Genomic DNA, 22,908 nt, shown 5'->3' on the forward strand with positions numbered 1-22,908 from the left:
GATCGGACAAAAACACCCAACATCCACATATGCTTTTGAAAGCATCAGCGCAGTCGAAAGATACACTAAGAAATGAAGAGAATAAACTGCAATGAATAAATTAATACATATTTATGGTACACATTTTTTAATTGAGGTTGTAAATGTTAGTTTGTGTTTCTGATAAGTGTTTAGGCCAGCAGATAAGACTTTGCTTGCACCACGAAAACATAAAAAAATCACCACAATGACAGTTTTTCTAGAATGATTACCCTTCTGCCACAACTGAACATCTGTCTCTATAAAAGCATCACATCTGATACAGCTTGCCATAATTTAGTGTCGGGACTCATTAGATTGAAAGAGAAATATGTATCTTAATAACAATGCTTCACTGACGGTTGCCAAGGGAGGACAAATGAACTGTTGTTCCAAATGAGAACCGTGGGGGTGTAAACGTTATGATGAAATATTTCTAACTGAATGAATATGTGCCCTCCCCCTAAGGCCAATCACCACGGCAGGGGGCTTCCACCATGACCACATGATGAAGAGTTGAAGGAGTTGGGTGGTAACTTGGGGGAGACCCGCTCGCCTACGGCGCTGCTATTGGTTTATCCGTGACGTGGATGGCACGGAGGAGTCGGCTTGAGGACTTTATAAAAGCGAGCTGCTGTGCGCGCAGTGAGTCAATATCCACGAAACCAACCCTGTTTAAAGAACCAACCGCAAACCTCTACTTAAAGGTGCACCATGAGCGGGGTAAGACTTAATTACGCGTTTTAACTAATTATTACGCACGGACTTTGCGGCAATGCGCACTGGTGGGAAGCGTCGTTATTATTGAGAGTATTATTGATAACTTCCGCTGTGATTGTCGACTCGGTGGTCTTAGCTGTCATGCGATGTTACTTTAAATGATGTTTTACTCACATTTGTAACATGAAATGGGGCGCATTATTTACGTGCGCTCACTTTAGGGTGACGGCAAGGTTTACGCGCAGGTCTTTGCTGCTGCTTTTTACCAATCCACGTAATATTGATCCCAGATTCAACAGTGATGACAAGTGGACGGGGGAAAAAAAAGTGATAAAATGGGCTTTATCTGGAGCAGTTTTGGATGGATCGAGTTTGTTGCGATGTGTTGAAATGGGTAAATGTGTACCAAATGAAATGACAATGTTTTAAATAATTGATGCAATAATCATGATTTAAAAATTTTAAAAAAGACCAAACAGTGCTATGTTTGGTATTTTTAAAAAAAAATTTAATTGTCTTTCTGTTTGAATTCCTGGACATATGAAAAGAAGGTGTTTAGACTGATGCCGCTTGCTGTCTGTTTTTTTATGAATATGATAATTACTTTGAAATCCAATGTCACGAGATGGAAAAAGACGTCCGTCCACCAGATACCAAGTTGTCACTGTTGAAATGGAACCACTTAGTTAATTGTTTTACTCAACAACATCATTCAGCAGGTGAATTACAATTTAATGGACATTTATTTTATTTAATCTTTTAGCAGGTAAGTAAATTGAGAACACTTTCTCATTTACATTGACGACCTGGAGGCAAAGTGTGTGAAATGTCTTGCCCAAGGATGGGACGATTTGCCGAACATCTTGTGCTGTTGCTCTGCATTCTACTGTAGTGGTGCGTGAAAATGTTGGCTGTGAATGGTTTCAAGGGATAGGAGTGTATCTTGTTGCACAAACATCATCATGGAATATTGTTTTTAATGGGAGCTCTAGTTCAACCAGGGAATTGACTTGTTTGTGTCTGCTTAAACGAATATTTGCGGTTTTACTGTATGATCCTCGTTCACAATATTAAAGATGGGGTAACTTGAATGACTTATTATGGCTACTATAGTTCATAGTTCATTCAGTCTAATGGGTTTCATTACAAGAGTGCTAGCCTATTGCAAAACACAATAATACTCCGTTTTGATTGACACTGTTCAAAAGATACTAATTCAAAGATTAGAAATGAACAATCATTGCTTAGTCAATTATTTGATCATTGAAAATCAGACAATGAGTTAGTCCAGTTAAAGTGGTGACACCGTAAATTGCGTGTTGGAGCAATTGAGGCAAAATGGTGGGCACTATGTATGGGTGCATAAAGCCAACGGAGTTGACTTTGATTTCATTTCATCTAATTTGCTGTCCAAAGAAGTGCAGCATAACGGCAGCCGTGGGAAATTGAGCTGAATCTATTCCCCAGACATCAATAATCTGTGCAATAGAACACCAACATTGAAATATGAATTCTGAACATTCAGAGAGATACTTTATTGATTGAGAAAATACACATCGCTTTTAGAAACACCTCAGTATTGCACTTCTAAACTGCAGTATACCACAAAAAGCACAACATATGGTATTTAACTATGAAGTGCCTGCCAGATAACTTGGCATCTCTAATTCCATTGGGAACAGTTTAATAAGCAGGTAAATTCAAATTTAAACACATATCTGAAATTGAAAGCCTGACATTTCTGAGCCTGAACTGAGTTTCGTGCTGCCCTGCAATTGGCTGCCAACCAATTCAGTGTGTCCCCCGCTTACTGCCCGAAGTCAGCTGGAATAGGCTCCAGTACTTAAACTACTTAAAACTGGTGTCATCTGGTCTAAAGTCTAATCTGCTTTCTGTCGGCATTGTCAAGTGTGCTCGGAATGTGTAACAGACAACGCCCTAGGTCTGGCAAAATGCCTAGCAAGGTGTAGCACCGTCTGCTAAGTTCCTAAACACAACAAACCAGACTTGCCCCGGCACGAAAATAAAAATGCGGCAGTTTTTATACCCAAGCGCATGTGCGTGCGCTTGTCTATGAAAATAGGACCAAGTACCGTATTTTCCGGCCTATAAGGCGCACCGGACCATAAGGCGCACCTTCAATGAATGGCCCATTTTAAAACTTTATCCTTATATAAGGCGCACCGGACTATAAGGCGCACCATTAATGCATCATGTCAGATTTTTAATCCAAATCAAATCATTCTCCATTTTACCTTTTTTATTTCAACTTCAGACGGAACAAATTACTTTATAATCATAAAATAATGATCCATAGTCTTTTTGATTCATGATTCATAGTCTTCAGCGGGCCATTTATGACTGATTTCATGACACAATGCTTTGGGCCAGTTTAAATTTAGGAATTTGGTCCATATATAAGGCGCACCGGACTATAAGGCGCACTGTTGGTTTTTGAGAAAATTTTAGGTTTTTAGGTGTGCCTTATAGGGCGGAAAATACGGTATGTTACACAATTGCAAAAAGCCAAACTTTGCTTTTGTTACGTTATCCCCAATTACAATTTAAATTGCGAGCTACAACAGCACTTTTGATGGACGGAATAGAGTAAAGTGATACAACAAAAATGTTTTAGCATCCAATTTGCAGTCTTAACTTGTTTAGCAATGATTTACATGTGTTGCATTTTGTAACCTTTTTGTGCAATTCAAAGAAAAAAATAAATAAAGGAAGTTCAGGTCAAGGCAAAAGTGGGCTAACAGTACACTGATAGCAACCTTCAGAACAAAGGCAGGTTTAGTTTGGGAGCACAACCTGAGTGGAATGTATGATTGTCATCAGCGCAAATGGCAAATGTAGACAACAGCGCACTTCTGCCCCAAGCTGTTTGTAACAAATTGTACGCTGGGCGGCTTAATAAAAGATGCATACTGGGTGTACACACACAGAACAGGGAGCTGTTTGAATAATTGAATCCCTTTCACCCGCAGCAAAATTGCAAACCTTTGATTTGCCGTTAATATGTAAAGTAAAGAGACTCTGCCATTTCCTGTTGATTAATAAAGGTGTTACATTAGAGTGGATATTGTGTGAATGCAAGCGGGATGAGGTGAGAATGAGATGATTGTATTCGTCTCAGCAGTGAAGAGCAGAGTGATGCTGGATGAATGTCTGAAATATGTTTTAGTCTCCAAACATGACCAGAAGATAAAAAAAAAATAATTGACAAAATTCCGCCAAAACAAACCCCACCTCCATAATTTACTGCAAACTTGAGCCATTTCTCTTTTTTTTCCCCCTCTCACCTTACATCCTCACCTTCCCCTCTTAGAAACTCCAAATCCATCTTCAGCTATAAACCTTCCACCTCTCCCTTCCATCCTAGATTATTAAAATATTCCCTAAAAATATTTGTATGTACTGAATGAAATATTCTCAAATAGTCATAAAATGCCATCCATCCATTTTCAACACAACTTATCCTGTTCAGGGCCCCAAGGGGTGCTGGAATCTGGCAAACCATACCCTGAACTGGTCGCTAGCTAGTTGCCCTAACCGCACATTTATTACCCACGATCCAGCAATGATATAATACTGTACACCGTACAAGTACACGAATAAATTAGATGGGATAATTGAGCCATGGGCTGAACTTACCCTTTTGCTCAACGTATTCTCTACTGTCTCCTCAGCTCAGAGCTGCATTCAGTATTTTGCCCCATCCATCTAACTAAATAACGTAATCAAATTAATAGGAACAGCACTCAATAGGATGCAGTGCAGTTACCATGACACATTAATTGACATCTTGTCAAGTGAATACCCCTCTGACAATGTGCATCTTAATAACTTCAATGATGGATATCAAACGATTTTGCTGTTGTGCCTAAAAAGTGTCCAGGAGTGTAGTTGCACAATATCCCCAAGGTGTATTCTATCTTTACTTTTTAATTATACTCCACTTCCCTCCGCCCCTTAGCCCCCCAGTGTAGTCAACAACTTCAAAAAAGATTAAAAATCCAGAAGAACAAGTCCCTAAAGCTTCTGTCAGCGTGTGTATGTCAAAGCGAAATGAATGAGCTGACAACAGAAAAAATGTCAGTTGTACTAGGTTCATCTTGTTTTTTCTTTTTCAATTACTTCTCTGGTTCTTCTATATCAAACAAATTTGTTTGATATAGAAGAACCAGAGAAGTAAGTAAGAAAAAATGTCAGTTGCTCCAGATAGTGGAAAATGGCTGACTGGGATGTTTTAATCCCTTTTTCCCCCCTCTCTGCACCGACAAGAGGTTAAGCTACTGACACTGTTACTAGACATCATAATAACACTGTTGCATCCATTAAGGACTTTCACTATGAAACTATTTGAAATAATGTTACGCAAAATAATATTTAATCCATTAAATTGATCAATCTTGCAATTAAAGAGCCTTTAATTTCCTATTCTTTACAGATGTAATAGAGACAATTCTAATAATAACAATAATATAATCTTTTAGTTTTTTGTGAAGACAGAATTTTGTATACAGCACAGGTATTGAATGGCAACAGCATGCATAAGGAAGTAAGTGTCTGACAAGTGTGCCGATGCTGGATATGTATGTATTTGGAACAGTGGTTCTTAACCTTGTTGGAGGTACTGAACCCCACCAGTATCATATGCGCATTCGCCGAACCTCTCATTAGTGAAAAAAAGTTTTTTTTTTCAAATTCAACACATCAATGTTTATTACTAAATGAGCCATGCATGAACATCACTTTGTTCAAAGAACATAACTAACAATGCATGAACTCAAAACAAATAAATACCTGCAAATCAGTGTGATGTCTGCTGTTGCCTTTGCGAGACCAGTACATATATGCGTCGTCACGAATTTACAAGATAAATCAGGTGTGTTTGGACCTCCGCAACGGAGGCTCTGCCGAATCCCTGAGACCGACTCACCGAACCCTTAGAGTTCGATCAAACCCAGGTTAAGAACCACTGATTTAGAAAGAGAGCAAATATGATGCATTGGGATGATTGCAAATTTGCATACACTTTGTCTGGACTGACTGGAGACTTTTTAATGATGATTTTGAGACTTTAGAATCAGCCTTGTGTTTGTTTTGTTCTGGCCCCTAATTCAACATACAGACAGGAACCATAAATTTGACAGAAAAAGCGATTTAATTTAGTTTAAGCTGCGGCTGAGACTTCACTAAGTAATTGGACTGAAATCTTTTAGACAGGATGCAAAGAGGGTGTCATTACATCGATAGTCGGTACAAACGAGGCAAACAGCCCATCCTTATAGGACACAAATAAAAAGTACCTCTTTCAGTTAGCGTTTTATTGACCATAATGCACTAATAACGTAACACAGGCGAAACAATGACAGTGAGTTTGGTTCATTATCCAACAGGGCGTGAGTCCGTCCATTGTTTTCCTCTCTTGTTTGGTCCTCTCTCTGGGTTCAAGCACTTGCTCTCCATCCCATTAAATAAGTGACATTAGAGGCTTTCACCATCAGCGCCATGAAGCATTTAATCTACCAAAATGTATCTGAGAATGGAAATCTGCACAAGATAAGTCTGCCCTCGTCTCTGCCGACTGGCAACGCCCCAAGAGAAACTGGTGTGTCACTATGTTCAGATGCTAAGCAGCTTTAGAACGTGTTCTGCAGGATTAGCGGACTTTTGTGGATTGTGTCATTCTGTTGTGTCGCGGCCTCCCACGTTGATGGTTGCGTTTTCATTTGCTATTGAACAAGCAGATGGTTTCATTTTGGAGAGGCTGGTTGAATTTTTAAAACCATTAAAATTGTATTGGGTTTATTCTCCTTTCGTTTGCGTTCATGGTCTCCAATGAATGAATGTGCAGATGTGCAGATTCCATCTGATTTGAGCTAGCCATACTTGCTTCGCATATTTGGTGGTCTGGAGATTAATAATATTTTGGTGAGTTTCATTGAGTGCTCTGTTTCTTTTTTATATGCACTTCAACAACACAACATGATGTGATTTTGCAGTGTTCAAAGTATTTGAAATTTCTAATACCGTAATGTTCGGACTATAAGTCGCGTTTTTTTTCATAGTTTGGGTGGGGGGGCGACTTATACTCAGGAGCGACTTATATACATATATCTGGTTTTTTTTTTCACTTTTTTGGACATTTTATGGCTGGTGCGATTTATACTCCGGTGCGACTTATAGTCCGAAAATTACGGTAGTCACAAGAACATTTTGTAAAGCTTGGGTCTACCACTTTCCATTATCAAACAATCTGTACTAACTCATCAGTGTTTATCATCATTGATTCCCATCAGGCTGAGCTTAATTACCAATCACGACATCAGCCAACACCGCAAAGAAGATATGAATAACAATGACAAATTAACCTGCAGATTTGAGCATCACTGAAATTGCTGCTATTACACACTGGTGTGTTTTTACACTGCAGCTGAGTCTGATCACTATTATGGAGCCATATATTCACAAGCTGTGTACACGCTAAGGGTTGGGGGGAGGGGTGTTCCACATGATGTTACTGGGCGGCTTGGTCTGCATGTTGCACAGGCAATCCACAATGTATAGTGAATCAATAAAAGAAATAGGCATCTCTATTAAGCCTGCTACTCAGGTGAAGTGCTTTGGGAGTGCTTCCCCTGCAGTGGGTGATCAATGAAGCTACGTATACTATGGGGAAGCAGCATGCATGATGCGAATATATAAATTGATCCGAATAGATGAATTGGCGGTAAATAGCATAATGCAATTAAACATTTATGTGTCTAGTATTCCTAACACACGAAAAAAAATCTCTTCTTTGCTTACTGTACAGATGGCACTGAATGTAAATCACACATTCGGGCGAGTTCAGGAATAGAGAGGTCTGCGCACATGTTTCAGTCATGTACCTTACAAGTCGAGGAGGCTGCAAGCGTTTGAATTAGCTAAGCGACATTCCTGCTGCATGGTGCAAATTTACCCAGCACAAAATCATTACAGCATCACACCCCAGAGATTGGAGGCTGAAAATAGCACTTCAGAGACTGCGGGGGACTGCAGGGCAAGCTAATAAGTAGGAAAGTTGCAGAAACAGGTTTGAGCCTAAGAGGGTTTGAACGTGAGAACAAGTGGAAAGATGTCAGCGGACGCATTTGCATACCTTCACTCATCACCAAGCCTGCCCCAGTAAATCTGAAGATTATCATTTTGTGCAACCTTTCTCTTCTTAAGTCTCATAGTGAATTTGGTTACATAAGAGTAACTACTGCACAGATGCTGACACAGAAAAATAGATTTCATAGTGTAAGCTGGAGAAAGATTTGTTTGGAGGATTTTTGCACCCATACATATAAAGACTGTTATTCTCGGACCACTCTGAGTGTGGCTGCTACTGTGATGTTTTCATAATTGTTTTGGTAAACAGGCTCCATTGATTCTAATGCGATGCTTTTGAGTGCACATAATGAAATAATTGTTTGCATATTAATTGGAAAAAATAAATCCTGCTCTGAGCTCATCGTCAGAATTGAGAAAGTTCACACCAGCTTGCGAAGACAGAAATCCAAGTACAAGCTCACAAATGATTGGGTGATTGAGAAGGAGCAGGGTAAGACTAAAAGGGTAATCAAACCCAACTCAGTAAAACAGGGCTAACCAAGGTTATTTGGATGTCAAAGTCATTAGTTTTGTAGCAAAAGAAATGTTTCAATCGTCGCAACAATGTTTATCTTTGTAGACAAGAACCATAGAACTTTAGCTATTTGGTTTATATTTGAGCTCACACATAATTTAACACGATATTTTACCAATGGCAAAATTCTTATGTTGACGTAACAAAAGGTTTGTGACTCTTTGGCCATTAATGGCCACGGAAGATCTCATCTGCTCAGGCCAAGATTGACCTCTACATGACTTGACAGTTGCAGTTCTTTTAGCTTTTGAGGAAATGGTTTTGTGACACACTTTCAATAAATGTCGAGGAGATGACGTGAACATGAACGATTACGGTCCAATACTGCTTTTTTTAAAGCTTTTGCGTTTGGGAGGCTGCCAAGTTGCACTGTTGAAATGAAGTCCATTTCATTTATTTCCACATCCATCAATCTACTTTGGTCAAATACACATTATTTATGACAAATCCCTATTTCAGTAGCACCTCACTTCCCCGAGAGGCTTTTCTGTGGGGTTTTGCAGCAATTGTGAACATCTCTGGTGTGGAAGGACGGACAGAGGACAGCTTCATCATCATCACTGCTCATAATTAGTCTCTTAATTTGAACACCTTGCTCCTTGCAGTTCATTCCTGGGCTCTCCTGCCGCTTGGCCCACAAAAGCAGACGGGAGCGTTATCTGGGTCGCATTGATGTCACGTGGACCTACGCACAGCTGATGTCCGCCTGGAACTAGATGGCAGCACATAGCAGACTAACTGCCAACAGTCGAGCCTTTCAAAAGGGTCAACATCTCTGATCCAGATGGAGTAGCTGAAGCCAAAACCTCTATCATTGCTTGATGCCAACTTTGCTTATGAATCAAATATTGCAGATTAACCAACTAAGAAGCTTTCACAGCCTATTGATTCTTTAATGCTCTCCTCTTCTTATAAACAGGAAGCGAGTACATGAGAATTTAGTGTGGACATGGTAAATGTTTTTGGCAGAACTGCAATAAAATGTCGTTTTTGTTCTCCTCCCATCATTTTCAATGGTCTCTGTAGCACAATTTCAACATGAAATCCATATTATGGCATCATCAATGCGTCCACTTCAAGTTGTTGCCATGCAACACTGAGCTGTAATTCAGCAATGGCCATAATACTGTTTATGTGCCTTGGGAGGAGAGGAAATAAAAAGAGGAAAAGATAATTGCTCCTATTTGTGGTTGTTGAAAAGGGGGCCACCTTGGGGAGCCAGAGCCGGAGGTGAGAAGTGTCATTAACATTTCCTTTCGCCAGCGAGGGTGACAACTGCAGATCTCTCCTGGATGAGTCAAATACGTATCATGAGATTTAAGTTGCCAATGATGGTGGCGGTTGCCTGGTGAAAGAGTTAGGGTTAGACGGGCTTCAGTATATGTTAATATTAATTTGATAACATTGTTTCACAGAGCAGCAGTTTTAGAGATTAGACACATTGTAAAAAAATATTAAGTTAACTTCCACTTTGAGATGATTTTCCTCTTCCAACTTTACTTCTCCCAAAAGGTTGACCTATTCCTTTAATCACTACAAACAAGCACTTGTATAGCTTTTCCACAGATTGGTTCTATTATTCCTTAAATAAAAAACGAGTGAAGGACCTCATGATTAAAAGTGTGTCAGTGGGAATCACGGTAACTGGCTTCTGTAAATTGACTGGCTGATTGAACCTGAAGCCATCCTGATTCCTGACCGTGCACAACTTCATCTCTCCTTCGCCTTTTGCGATGTTAGGTACCACCATCACAACAATCGCAAATAGAGGAAAGTAATCCCCAGACGCTAGCAAAACTTGCCCTAATGAAAGAAACACCATAAAATGTAATCTCGTCAATTTCAAGGCTCATTAAGTTGTGTAACAGACGGGGAGTTTGAAAAAATCATTTGACGAGTCAAAGTAATGTATTTTCTCTGCTTCTCGCTCTCTCTTCTTCTCTGTGGGAATTGCTGTGAATTAAAAAATGGTTTCCAGCTAGTATTCAAAGGAAAGAAAAAAAAAAACTTTTTATTGAACAGGCACAGTTTGTAAGGCTCCGTTCAGGCACTTTGATCAGTCTCCATGGTTGCATGACAGTCGGCCTGCCTTGCTTTTTTGAGGCGGGTTTATACGCAATGAATTTTCACATCTTAAGTGATTTTTGAAACGTGAGAGCCCTCACACATTTTCAGGAAAATAAATGCTCTATGTGTTCTTACTGCTCTAATTGTGTGATAGCCGACACAGCCCATCACACTCATTTGCCGGCTATTGTAAATTTCCTTCCCAAATAAAACTAGATGATTGTCAATGTACCGAGATTGACCTGTAAGAGGCATCGCGGTGCCATTGAAGCTACCGGAAAATATTAAGAAGAAGAAAGTGTCAACTTCCAATTGTACTATCTGTGACTCAGCTGAACTTGGTGGTGACTACTCACATAAAAGTTTCATGAAGATTGACGAACAGGTTCAGCATTGAGTAAGACTGGATAATGGCCTGGATAATGACTCAGTGTCATCTTTCCGAGACATCCGACAATCGGGCCTTTGTTCACTTTGATCAGAAGCGTCAAAATAATTCTTCAATTTGGCCTGTGTACCTTGTTTTCTAAATATTTTAGCCATAACTCTCCTCAGCCTGAATCACTTAAGAATGGCTAGCTGGTCCACACACAACTTCTCTTTTTACAGTGCATCATTAAAAGAATATATATACAGTTCAGCTAAAATTATATCATATATATAATTATATCACATGTGTTCCACCTGCTTGCAACACTAAAATAATAAGAACTCCTCTACACTACTTTCTCTTCTTTAACAAATAGAGGAGGATGTAAAAAAAAATGCGGCGTGGACTTATTGATCCAGCACTGATTTAGCACAGTTTCACGATACCCTGTGGCCTTCGTGGCAGTATGCTTTATGTAACAGCCAATGCGGCTCACGCAGATAAATGTGAGTTGAAGCTTTTACACACGGAGTGCTTGTAGTGAAGGGGTGCTTGCAGACTCACTCCCACTGTGGTGAAGATGAGCAGGCTGCTTCTGAGTAGATGAAGAGGCAGCAGCAGAATGAAGGGAGTTTTAACATAGTGCCTTTTCGTGCACCCACCACACTCTGGACGTCACCTTTTTGAGCCGGGTGAGCGACACATCATAGTGAACGATGCAATTTGTCACTGTCATGGAAACAAGACATTTTGAAGCACACCAAGATGCACTTACTATATGTTGCTATGAAACCAAGGACATTTGTTTGTTTGTTTTACATTCATAGTCTGTTTTAAAATTTTGCCTTTAGACATCAGCACAATGAATTCAAAATAAAATAATCAAGATACGACTGAAGTGAAGACTCTCGTTGTGTTGAATTTCAAAGCAAAATATTTTATTTAGGAAACTAAGGTTCTACGTATTTTTGGGTTGTTTAATAATGTTAAGGCCAATTGCCCATCCCCCAAAAGACACACAGACATGTTAACCTTAAGTTAGCTTCATCTGTTCCTATTGTTTACACACAATATGTACATTCAGTTGGACTAATGATCCTTGATCTGTAGATATGTGTGCATATTCTTCTTGATGTGCATTCGAGTGAAAGTGCACTGAAAATGTGACGTCTTTTGTGCTTCAGTGCACTTAACAAATCAAACAAACAAACATACAAACTAACATAAAGGTCATCTGCGCATGGCAGCTTCTGTCTACTAAGAATGGGAAAGATAAAATATTTTCCCATATTCTCTGATGTACAGTGTGCATGCAGTACAGCATATGCAGAGTGCATATATAATTTCAAATTCTGCTTGACTCGTGTGTGTGTATTACCTCAATGCACTTGCTGTCCCTCAATGGCCGTTCATGATAAACGAGAGGTTCAAGTTGAATCTCACTGCTCTCCATCACCCTCATCAGTGTAATTACAGGTTTTTCCCTCCACTTGATTGGTTTTGAATCCACACACCTATTTGTTCCTCTCACAGATTGTGTGTGTGTGCATTCGTCTGACAGGTGAGCTGATTTGTTGGTCAGTGTGTGTATGTGTGTGTTTAGAGCATTTCCCCACTCAGTAATCTTGCTCGTCAAGTTGCTGTTATGGCAATTTACACTTGGCTCAGTCCCAGGGGTGGTGAGGCAGAACGCTTCCTTCTCCCTGCTGCCCTGTGTGATAGGTCCTCAGCACCTCAGTGCATAGAACATGTATAGCGTAAACTAAATTATGTTAACCCTGCTACAATCTGCTCATGCTTTATTAAATACAAAAATGCAAAGGAAATGTTTTTTAAAACAAAGTCCTCAAGTGATCTGGACCAATACTGTCAGTAACGTTTGTGTTTGTCAATTGGTTTCCCCCAATTTCATTTGGTTGTGTGTCTGGTGCATCTGTTTAAATGAAATGAATATTTATGTCCAGAGTTCCAAGGTTCTTGCTTCCCCCCCCTGCATTTCTGTCTATAATAGACAGATAGACACGGATGGATGGATGGATGGATGGATGGATGGATGGATGGATGGATGGATGGATGGATGGATGGATGGACGGATGGACGGACGGATGGACGGATGGATGCATAGATAGATAGACGAACAGACAGATGGACAGATGGAGGAATGGATGGAAGTATAGAATGTTGGGAAGAAGGACCCATGTCATCCCTTGAGGCTGTGTCCTCTCGAGCCCCGTTCAGCAAGTGCTTGCCAGGAGCAAGGGACTGGCAATCAGTATCCGAGCGAGGGAAAACATTTCCAGTAGATTTATTTATCATATGGAATTTTGAGTCGTGCATTATCCGGTCCTTCACCTAGACCTATTTGCCTTGGGTGACCCTTCCAGGGGACTAGAGACCGCAACAATTTAGCTCCTGGGATTATTATTATATGCAAACTTCTCCTCCACGGTAAGGAAGAAGAGACTAATATCATCGATACAATTATCATGAACTGATTGACTAAATCATAAATCAAACACGCGTTTAATTTCATCTTGTGATGGTAAGATGTTAAGAATGATGGTTGACAAGTTAATGTAAACAACAAGAAAATGAAAAATCTAATTTAAAATGGGCATTGATGTGCATTCACAAAAAAAGGACGCTTCCAAGCTTATTCCCATCTCTTCCTCCTTCTGCCATCAAAGTGCAGCTCAGGCTATTTGAAATGCATTGAAAGTGTTGAATAAATAATGTCGAGAGATAAGCTGAGAAAAGAAGACAAATACTATGATGCCTTTTCGATTCCTCCGCTATTAAAGCCTTGACATGAACAAATAGGAAACCTTCGAACAAACCAGGTAATTACAAAGACATGGTTGCAGTGAGAGCTTCTGAGGCACCAAAGGCTCAAGCAGACATTGCGCTCCAATGGAATCATTTCCTGTTTGGTTATTCTTCACATCCTCTAGTGTGTTCCTTGTATCGAACCTCAGAAATATTATTTTTGTTATTTAGAACCAGAAGATGAAGAAGTATTCAATCCCTTCAGCTGCTTTCCTACTTGAATTAGCAGAAATAAATACATTTACTTCTTTTGCAGCAAAGGAATCATAAACAAATACTTGCAAACTGGAATGTTTTTTCTGATTAAATGCCATTTGAAGCTCTCGGAAAATCTTTTTTGTCTTGAACATCAGAGGTTTTTGACTGAAGAATTAGAAGACCCACTGTGCTTGCTCCTTGCCGCTTTATCCTTCCTTTGCTGTTTTCTTTTCTCTCCAGATGAAGAGTTTTTAGTCATCAATTTCCCATTGCCAATGCTTTTATGAGCTAGTCTTAAGGGGATAGGGGCAGCATTGATCCTGCTCTGTCATCAGCGATCCCACCAAGCCTGTTCACTTGAAACCTGCCGGCCAAACTGCTATAAATGGTCCACATTGGTGATGAGAAGAGAGATAATTTAATTTGGTGAAAGCTTGATTCGATTTCAACCATCAACCATTGATTGATAAATCACACCATCAGCTGTATTGTTGTTTCAGTCGTAGTGAATTTTACATGACAATTGCAATTTTGTTGAAAAATGCATTGGTTGCAGGGTAAATTTGTTTGCGAGATGTGGTTGCGAAGATAGATGGTCTATCAAAGCATTTGTAAACACATGCTCAGGGACATCACTTGAGAGAAATGGATAACTGATGCTGAATTATTTAACAAGTAGCAGATGCGAAGGAGAAGCAAACAGAGCAGAATGTGATGCAATTACGTATATATTGTACTATGGAGTGCTTGGTCTGCAAAACAAGTGTAATCATTGCTGTTTATTTTGCGGTAAAACAAGACAGATAAATTGGAAATATCCAGTCTCAAGAAATTAGACAATAAATTAACTTCACATAATCTATGCGTCCACATGGTGGGTTTAGTGAACGTTTCCTGAAGTTAACATTGGGTTATATTGACACAGTCGTTATGGGAACATTTTAAGTGCTTCTAAAGATACCGTTCGTAAAATTGCACAAAAAAAATACAAATTTCAATGAAACTTTGTAAAATTGCAGGTGGGTGGTCCCGAAACTATGGGCCAAGGAAGAATCTATTAAACATTATTGAGAATCTGGAAAAGGACATCAATGGAATCATCCATCCTCAGAGTCAAGCGAGCAAGACCTGAGTTTTTTTTCCATTCTTCACAAACGTTCATGAATGACTGTTGCTTGAATGTGTACAGCTTTATTTTCCGGCTTTGAGGGGAAAACAATAGTGTTTACCAAATGATTCCTCTTTCTCTCCGCAGAGGCAAGGATCTGGGCCTGCAGCTGGCAACAACAAAACCTCCGGAGGACAAGGTAAGCTGCAGTCTCATTCCCGAGGTCAAAACCCAAGGCGTGCACAGCAAACTCTCTGCAACATCTAATAATGAAGGGCATCACGAGGCACACTATATCTTGTCACTTTGTGTACACCGTAAATGCAGGTTACAAGAGGTTCACTGCAACCTCAATTCTTGATCGATTTTAGACTGGTATTCTTTTTTTAATCAAAGTGCCGGTAGACAGATCTGATTATTATCATCTTAAAAATACGTTTATTACAGCACCCCCTCATGAGGGAAGCCACTTCCAATAGATTGTAAAAAGGTTTACTGCGTTCCCTCCCACAATGGAGCACAAGGGCACAAGTTTTTCTAAACATTTCTCTAAATCAAAACAATAACTGGCAGATTGCAAGAAGACGGCGAGGGAACGCCAGCCAATGATTAAATGAGGCGAGCGGATAGTGTGGAAAGAAGGATAAGTCCACCGGAGTTTGTAGGACGTGATGGCTCATGTATTCAGGATGAGCTTTTGAAGGCAGACGTCCAATGATTGACAGTAACAAAGGCTGAAGGACAGCTGGCATCACACACATGCACGCACAAACACATCACACACACGCACGCACGCATCTTATGGGACTAGAGGCCTTGCCATCAGATCTGATTACAAATTGACCACAGCAAAGTGTCATATCAATGTCAACATGGCAGCAACATACAGTGGACAAATTTGAAAAAGAGCTCATCTGTCACTTCCTGGTAATACATTGTCCCCTGAAGTTCAGGTGGTGTGAGCGAGAGCAGGGGAGCTGCGGCATCCATCAGCAGGCTACAGTGAGCGCCATTATTTATTTAAAATGACACATTGTTCAGCAAAATAAATTCTGCATCTATTGGAATTTTCAGCCAATGTTGGCCTCTCTCATCTTACTCTGAAATAACTTTTGTTGGTATATGTTGCTGTGCTTTGCAGCTTTCTCATAAATCATTTTGAGCTATAATGCTTGGACTCACTTGGGTAGAATAATGCAAACATCAGGAGACAAAGACGAGATGACTCTCGGCTCTAAATCCTCTGATGAGAGTATGCACGATTAGACTGAGATTTACCCTATTTACTCAAGCCTGGGGGAGCAAAAAAAAAGACTTCACCAACCATGTTTACTGTGAATCTCTCTGTCAATACACAAAAGCAGAAGCAAAATAAACCAAGACATCGACTGCTATTATCTTTTGTAATTTAGCGTGCTGCAAATTACAGCAGTGATTTAGAATGTGCCGCTTACCCATTTGTACAATAACAAAGATAATCACTCTATGCAACGAGGAGAAAACAATCTGTGCGGGTGTGCGTAAAAAGTCATTTGGGTGGATATAATGCATATGTTTTCTGTATTTCCTATACTTCTCTATACATGGTTCCTATATGGTTGCTAAAGCCAGGATACACTATGCACTGGCAGGGCACATATTAACAAACGTTTTTGACTCCCATTTACACCTTTTGACAATCGGATGTCTTTAATGGACATAAAATACATGTTTTGCAATGCGGGACAAAGCTTTTGTCCCCTGTGCAAACACACTCAAGCACTGGGAGAACATGCAGACACAGCCGTGCCACAGCATGCTGCCCAATTCCAGACAGAAACTCTGAAAATTGAAAAGCAGCTTGGAGCTTAATGTTAATGTTCTTTGCATTCAGTGAAAGAAGAAAAGCAAAGGCGTTTTGTATCCAGTATACGTTTACTGTTTTAAGAGTGGGAGGATGAGGAGTGGTATTAATGACTGCGGTTGTGGCTCCAACTAACTCCACAAGCAGAGTTTATCTTTCCAGACAACCTCTCTCACAAGCGCAAGGACAGTAGCACATATAAATGTATTCATACTTATTTTAACAGGGAATACTAAAGTGAGAGGACACAATCACAGCGCATGACCCCCAGTCCCACAGCAGGGCTGTTTGCCTCATTACAGAAATATTGGGAATCACCAGGATGGCAAAGATTACTTTACAAAAGTGAATATTGATTCAATGGTTGCAGTGGAATGCCTGAAGAAACACTATTTCAATCCAGCTGCTTGTATCTCTGGGGATGTTTGGTGCTGTTGAGATACACATGCACACAACACAACGTATTTGAAACAATTCGTGAAAATAAGGACATGGATGGGGAACATTTATGTGGTTAATGATGCTGGATCATATTCCTCCATTTCACTGCTGTCACTGACATTTTTCTCCTTATAGTCACATAAAATCTCGATTAACCTTCATTTACATCTTTTCATAAGATCATTTTTTTAACATCTCAACATCCATAGAGGTTGACTAGAGTAACAGGCCTATTTTAAGCAAGTAAGGAGAAAGAACAGAGTGAACACATTGACATTGTCAGAAATCTAAATTCCTAAAATCTACTTAAGTACAGTAAGTATTTGTACTTTGCACTATTTGTACTTTCCATTGACATCATTGTAATTTGGCATACAGCACGAATCTGCTCACAAGAGTAATAACTCCTCCTCCACGGTTCTGAATAGACCCAGGAATGTTTCGACTTAGCTCACCTTTAGAGATCAAAGTTATCCTTTTTTTTTTTTTTTTATAAATAGATTGCAGTGGGCTCTCAGCGAGGATGACCCAATTCCTGCATCCTTTTTTAATTAGCTTCACTGTACTCGGTTGTTGCTATGCTGAATACATCAAGGGTATGGAGGCATTCACTGCTCTTTTGACTCTTTGAACACACCACATTCAGTCCATAGGTTGTGCATCCACCCGGAAAGCCAAGTAAAAGTTGACACAGTGTGAGCAACCAAGCCTGCAGTAGTGATCAATACAGTGTGTGTATATGTGTGTATTGATTGCGGCAGGTGTCTCTCACACTTCAAGGGTTTTGGAGGGCGTATGTTTTCTCGTGCTGACTTTTAACTAGAGACACACAAAAACTGGCTAGTTACAATGTGCATAGCAACATAATTGTGCATGCACTCAAAGTGCTTTACATGGATTAAAACCAAGCTCTACTCTTACTCTCTAACTGGCTTACTGTCTTTTTACCCTTTAATTAACAACACACAATGCAAATGGACGTTGCATGGATGTTGTGGGAGTTAAAAACTTTTCAACAATGTTTATTTGAACACAAATAGTGCGGCAACACTTGCAGACAGACAATTCAATAATAATCATGGGTTGTTTTATTAGAAAGTATGAATTTGTGCAGCTTCATCTTTTTTGTGTTCCATCATGAAATTCACATGTATTACATCGGCATCAATTGCCCCCTGGTGGCTACGGGATGAACACCAGAAGGAACAGCACAGTGTCTGTCGAGTTAAAGGATGAAAAATATATGAAAATCTTTACATTCTATTTAACTATGTCATTTCTCTATGATGTCACACATTCCTGAAGATTGTTATTTTTATTAAAACACATTTAATTTGGTTGAGTGTTTTAGCATTTCCAGTCATTTGAATGGGGAAAGAGTTGACATACAAGTGACACGGGTTACAACTGTGGTCATAAAACGAAATAATAAAGAAAGTCAATGTAGCACTATTTTTAATTTTTTTCTTAAAAATAAAGTTGAAAAAAAAAAAGAGTTTGAAGAACATCTCATTAAAAATTATCCAAGAGCTTCCCCTGTACAGTACACTTGATCGTCCAATATACTGTCCTACTATAAGAACTGTGTTTAAATGGGAAGCCTGCATTTTGCAATTGGCTCAACATTACAGGTACTATAAATAAATCCCATAAAGCAGCCCCTTAAGCTGAAAATAAATGCCCTCTCACTATCTAAAACCTTGCATTATATTACTTGAAGATAAATTTTGACTTTCCAAATCTGTCTCACTCGTGTCAAGGTCTGTAAGGCTTTCTTTTATGCGTCTTGCCCCCCCCCCCCCTCACTACCACCACCCACCTACCCATGGCTCAACTGCTTTTAAAGCAGTCAAATCAATAAGGAGTCCCATATTTCACGCCTCTCCAGAGACACTTTTAAAAGACATTCTGAAAGACAGCCAAGCGAGCATGGCCTTACCATGTCACTTGTGAACCCATTTCATCTACACAACTCTACAGAAAAATTGCCACCAAACTGGCAAGTCATGCCTAAAGTAAATCCTTAAAGCCAAACATCTCCCGGTGCATAGATTCCGCCGGTTATCATCGAAGCGATAAATAAATAAATATAGCCCCCTTCATAGAAAAGTGGGGAGGAATCCAGATAGCCCTCTGACAGCCGATTTACACGCTCATTAGGTGAAGACAGGGACACTGATGGTGCTGCCAGAGGTAATAGCGGGATCGTCTGTGTTGGGGGCAGAGACGCACATCTTTCGAGTGAGCGCCATCTATCATTGTCATTGAGTGAGACAGAGTGAGAACTTACCTCAGCTGAGCCTTCGTCAATGTGATATGCACATGAAAGTGGAACTATAGAGCAAGCAGTAACTCAACAAAAATTCAAATTCAATCCGAAATCTCAGAAAAGAAAAGAAAGCCTCAGAAATCAAAGACTTACTATCTAAACCTATGTGACTGAGATTTCATCTTTTGTTTTGCTTTTTTTTTTGAACACGGAAAAGTGCCATTGGTGGCAAAGGGGCGTGTGCTGGTAACCATAGAACCAAAAATGAAATTTTACCAGACGAACACCTAGGAAAAAGGCGGACCAATGTTTGAGAGGGCAACGAGGCAATCGCCTACTGTGATTGGATAAGGGGTGAAAAGAGGTGGGATTAGAATTATCAGGCAAATTTGATTTAAAAATGAGTCCAACTCTTTGTGAAGAAATGGTTATGGTGAAAAAAAGGCAGGAAATTCTGGTTTTGGGATGAATGGGCTACACATGATCAGTACAGGTATGTCTTGTGTTGTCACAGTGAAGGACATGGCTCAATAGTCAATGCTTCCATCTGGGACTCCAAACAACCATCACTGGAACAGTGGAAAATCCAATAGCAATTATGTCACATTAGAATCTTGTCCTGACACGGGGATTAGTGACTCGCCCTTGAGAAGCAAGAAAAAAGGAGTTTTGACCAGCCATGAGGGATCAGGGGGGATTAGCTACATTGTCAATGCACAAGCAGGTTCGTTATACCGCCCTCTGTGGATTTCACTGGCTTCTGCTGTTTGTTGCTTCCTAATTAGTCAGTCAGGATCTTGTAACGCACATGAGGCACGATCATTGTGGAGCAAATATGCTATATCGAGGGTCATTTTCCATGGTTCTGCTTCATGGAGCTGCAAACTGACAGATGTTTAAACCTCAGTGGAATTCACAGTGTAAATGTTAGTGTGCTGTGACCTTTAAAGCCCCATAGAGCCCAGTTACTTACACTGACATATGCGCTCTGCTCAACCAATAATGGGAATTGATGACATTTAATTGGTGCCGAGGTAATTGCAGATTACAGTCCTCGTTATCGTTCATCTGTATGGATGCCAGGCCAGTTGTCTTTGTCAATATGTGCAAAAATGTTGACATTATCTATTTATAAATTCAAACCGATGCACTGGCCCCGCATGTGAGCATGATGCAAGCTCAAAGCGAGTCTGCTTTTGAATTCTATTCTTCAGACACAACACACACATTAACATCCACCTAAACTTTAATGAATTCAAAAATCCATTTGCTTTTATGCATTATTAAAGCCATCTTGAAATTCCTTACAATGCGTATTATATAATACAGGATAATATAATACCGAAATATATTTTGTGTAGATACATGTGATACAGATCATGTGTTATTCATTTTTATACTATGCCTTTGAATAGAAAATAAGACTACATTTTCTTCTTTTGGATTGAATTATTTGGCGGTTTTGGGGGGATTACAGTTATGGCGTCAGTTTTCAGATAATTAAATGCTTTTCATTAATCTTTGACCTGAGAAACAAAGTCCATTGTGATGACATTGGACCTTTTGTGTGGTATTTCAGGGTTCTCTATGCAAAGCCACTGTTGAGTTCATATACTATGTCTCGTCAGTTACTGTAGTTCATTAAAAATACATTTACGTCAACATTTTCATCACACTTGAAGAAATCTTTAATAAGAAATGAATGATTACATACATTAACATGAAATGAGTTGAAAGCAAGGCTGCATGACAGCACTGTTAAATGGTTCATACTGTGACTCACTCAGATGCATTATTGCATTCTGTAGTCCATTTTCACTGATGTATTCACAATTCAAATATTGTACTAACGTTCCATAGGCCTTAGTGTCCAAAATGTAGGGTATGACACAACTTATTTATTAATTAATTTATTTATAATACAATAGAATATATTACAAAAGTGTTTGTATATTTGTATGTATATGTATTCACGTATATACGTATGTGCACACTATAATATAGCGTGTCGATATAGTGACTATATAGATATTAGATAATCTAATCTCATGGTAGGATCACTTAATCACGCTTAATCATTCTGTGAGAGGTGACATCCCTTTCCAAATATACATATATAACTCTTTTTGTTTTCCCCTCCAGATGCATCCAAGGCGGACGTCCCGGAAGATTTCGACATCGACATGGAAAACCCAGAGACTGAGAAGGCGGCCGTAGCCATCCAGTCGCAGTTCAGGAAGTTCCAGAAGAAGAAACGTGACGATAAGTCCTAGTTGGCGGTCACTGTGACCACACAGTGACATTTGCATGTGTCATACCTGTTTGAACTCCACTAGTTGTAATGGAGTTTTGGGGAAGGAGAAGGAATGCAATAGCCTGTTAAACATATGTCTGTGAAAGAAAAAAATACATTCTATTATTACAGTCATATTTATTAATAATCAACTGCTGTATTCGGAAGAAAATTTGAGAAACACTTTTTTTTCTCGTTGTATTTGTCTTTTAGATCATGAAGTAGTATTTGTGATGGGATATGTTTTTGTTCTCGTCCCAGCCTCAATAATTCCCAAATGAATCTATATTGTGTTTGTCGATGGAGCAAAAGGTGTGTTAGAGTGATGATGGCTTTAGTAAAATTAGCCTGCATCCCATTCTAGCAGATGATTTCACTATACCCGCATGTACACACTGAATGAATAAAGACTGTTTGGTGAACAAGTGCCCAGTGTGTGTGTGTGTGTGTGTATAATATGTATTTCAATTATGTACTAAACCAGAATAGCGCTATGATGCAGATTTGATTTCCAGCCACTGCCGGTGGGGAAACACATTGTACCAAGCAACACTTTGCATTCTGACAGTAATAAGGTAGTAGATGACAATATCTAGACTTTCTTCTTTACAAACAAACACAACAGACAGGAATCTCTGCCCGGCTAATGGCTAACTATTTACATCATGCTAGAATAAAAAAAAACAAAATATTGTAACTAAAACAAAGTCATTTAAACAACATTACAGCATAGATACATAGCCCAACACATTTGATTAAAAATAAATACAAGAATAGATGGATAAATAAAGGAATAGATGGATGGATAATAAATAAATAAATAAATACATCTCCAAAGGCTTTAAAGGCCAAAGATGAAGACATTTTGGTGAGAATCTGAAAAGTAAAGTAAGGTGACAGGCATAACAATGGCTGGAGGAATTCAAATTCCCCGGCAATGGACCCAGTGACCAAATAGATGAACCAGATAAGGTTCCACCTACACCTCAGATTCATAGCTCAGATTTTGACGTGGTAACTATAAATAGCAAAGCTTTTGGACAAACCTTTGCTGAATCTCTTCCTTTTTAGATT

The 22,908-nt window shown here is 39.4% G+C and overlaps 1 protein-coding gene across 1 annotated transcript; it reads left to right on the forward strand.

Moving 5' to 3' along the window:
- The first annotated feature begins 548 nt into the window (after positions 1-548).
- Positions 549-22,261, forward strand: pcp4b (Purkinje cell protein 4b). Its single transcript, XM_061280533.1, has 3 exons — positions 549-741; positions 15,136-15,187; positions 21,684-22,261. The coding sequence occupies exons 1-3, from the start codon at positions 733-735 to the stop codon at positions 21,812-21,814; spliced, it is 192 nt and encodes a 63-aa protein (XP_061136517.1). The 5' UTR covers positions 549-732; the 3' UTR covers positions 21,815-22,261.
- The last annotated feature ends 647 nt before the right edge of the window (positions 22,262-22,908 follow it).

Source organism: Syngnathus typhle, linkage group LG6 (assembly GCF_033458585.1).
Source record: "Syngnathus typhle isolate RoL2023-S1 ecotype Sweden linkage group LG6, RoL_Styp_1.0, whole genome shotgun sequence".
In the NCBI taxonomy this organism is placed as follows: domain Eukaryota; kingdom Metazoa; phylum Chordata; class Actinopteri; order Syngnathiformes; family Syngnathidae; genus Syngnathus; species Syngnathus typhle.

What these genes read in the sequence shown, in the direction of transcription:
- pcp4b (XM_061280533.1), top strand. An exon ending in CAAAACCTCCGGAGGACAAG is followed by an intron (nt 15,188 to 21,683) that starts GTAAGCTGCAGT and finishes TTTCCCCTCCAG; the next exon opens with ATGCATCCAAGGCGGACGTC.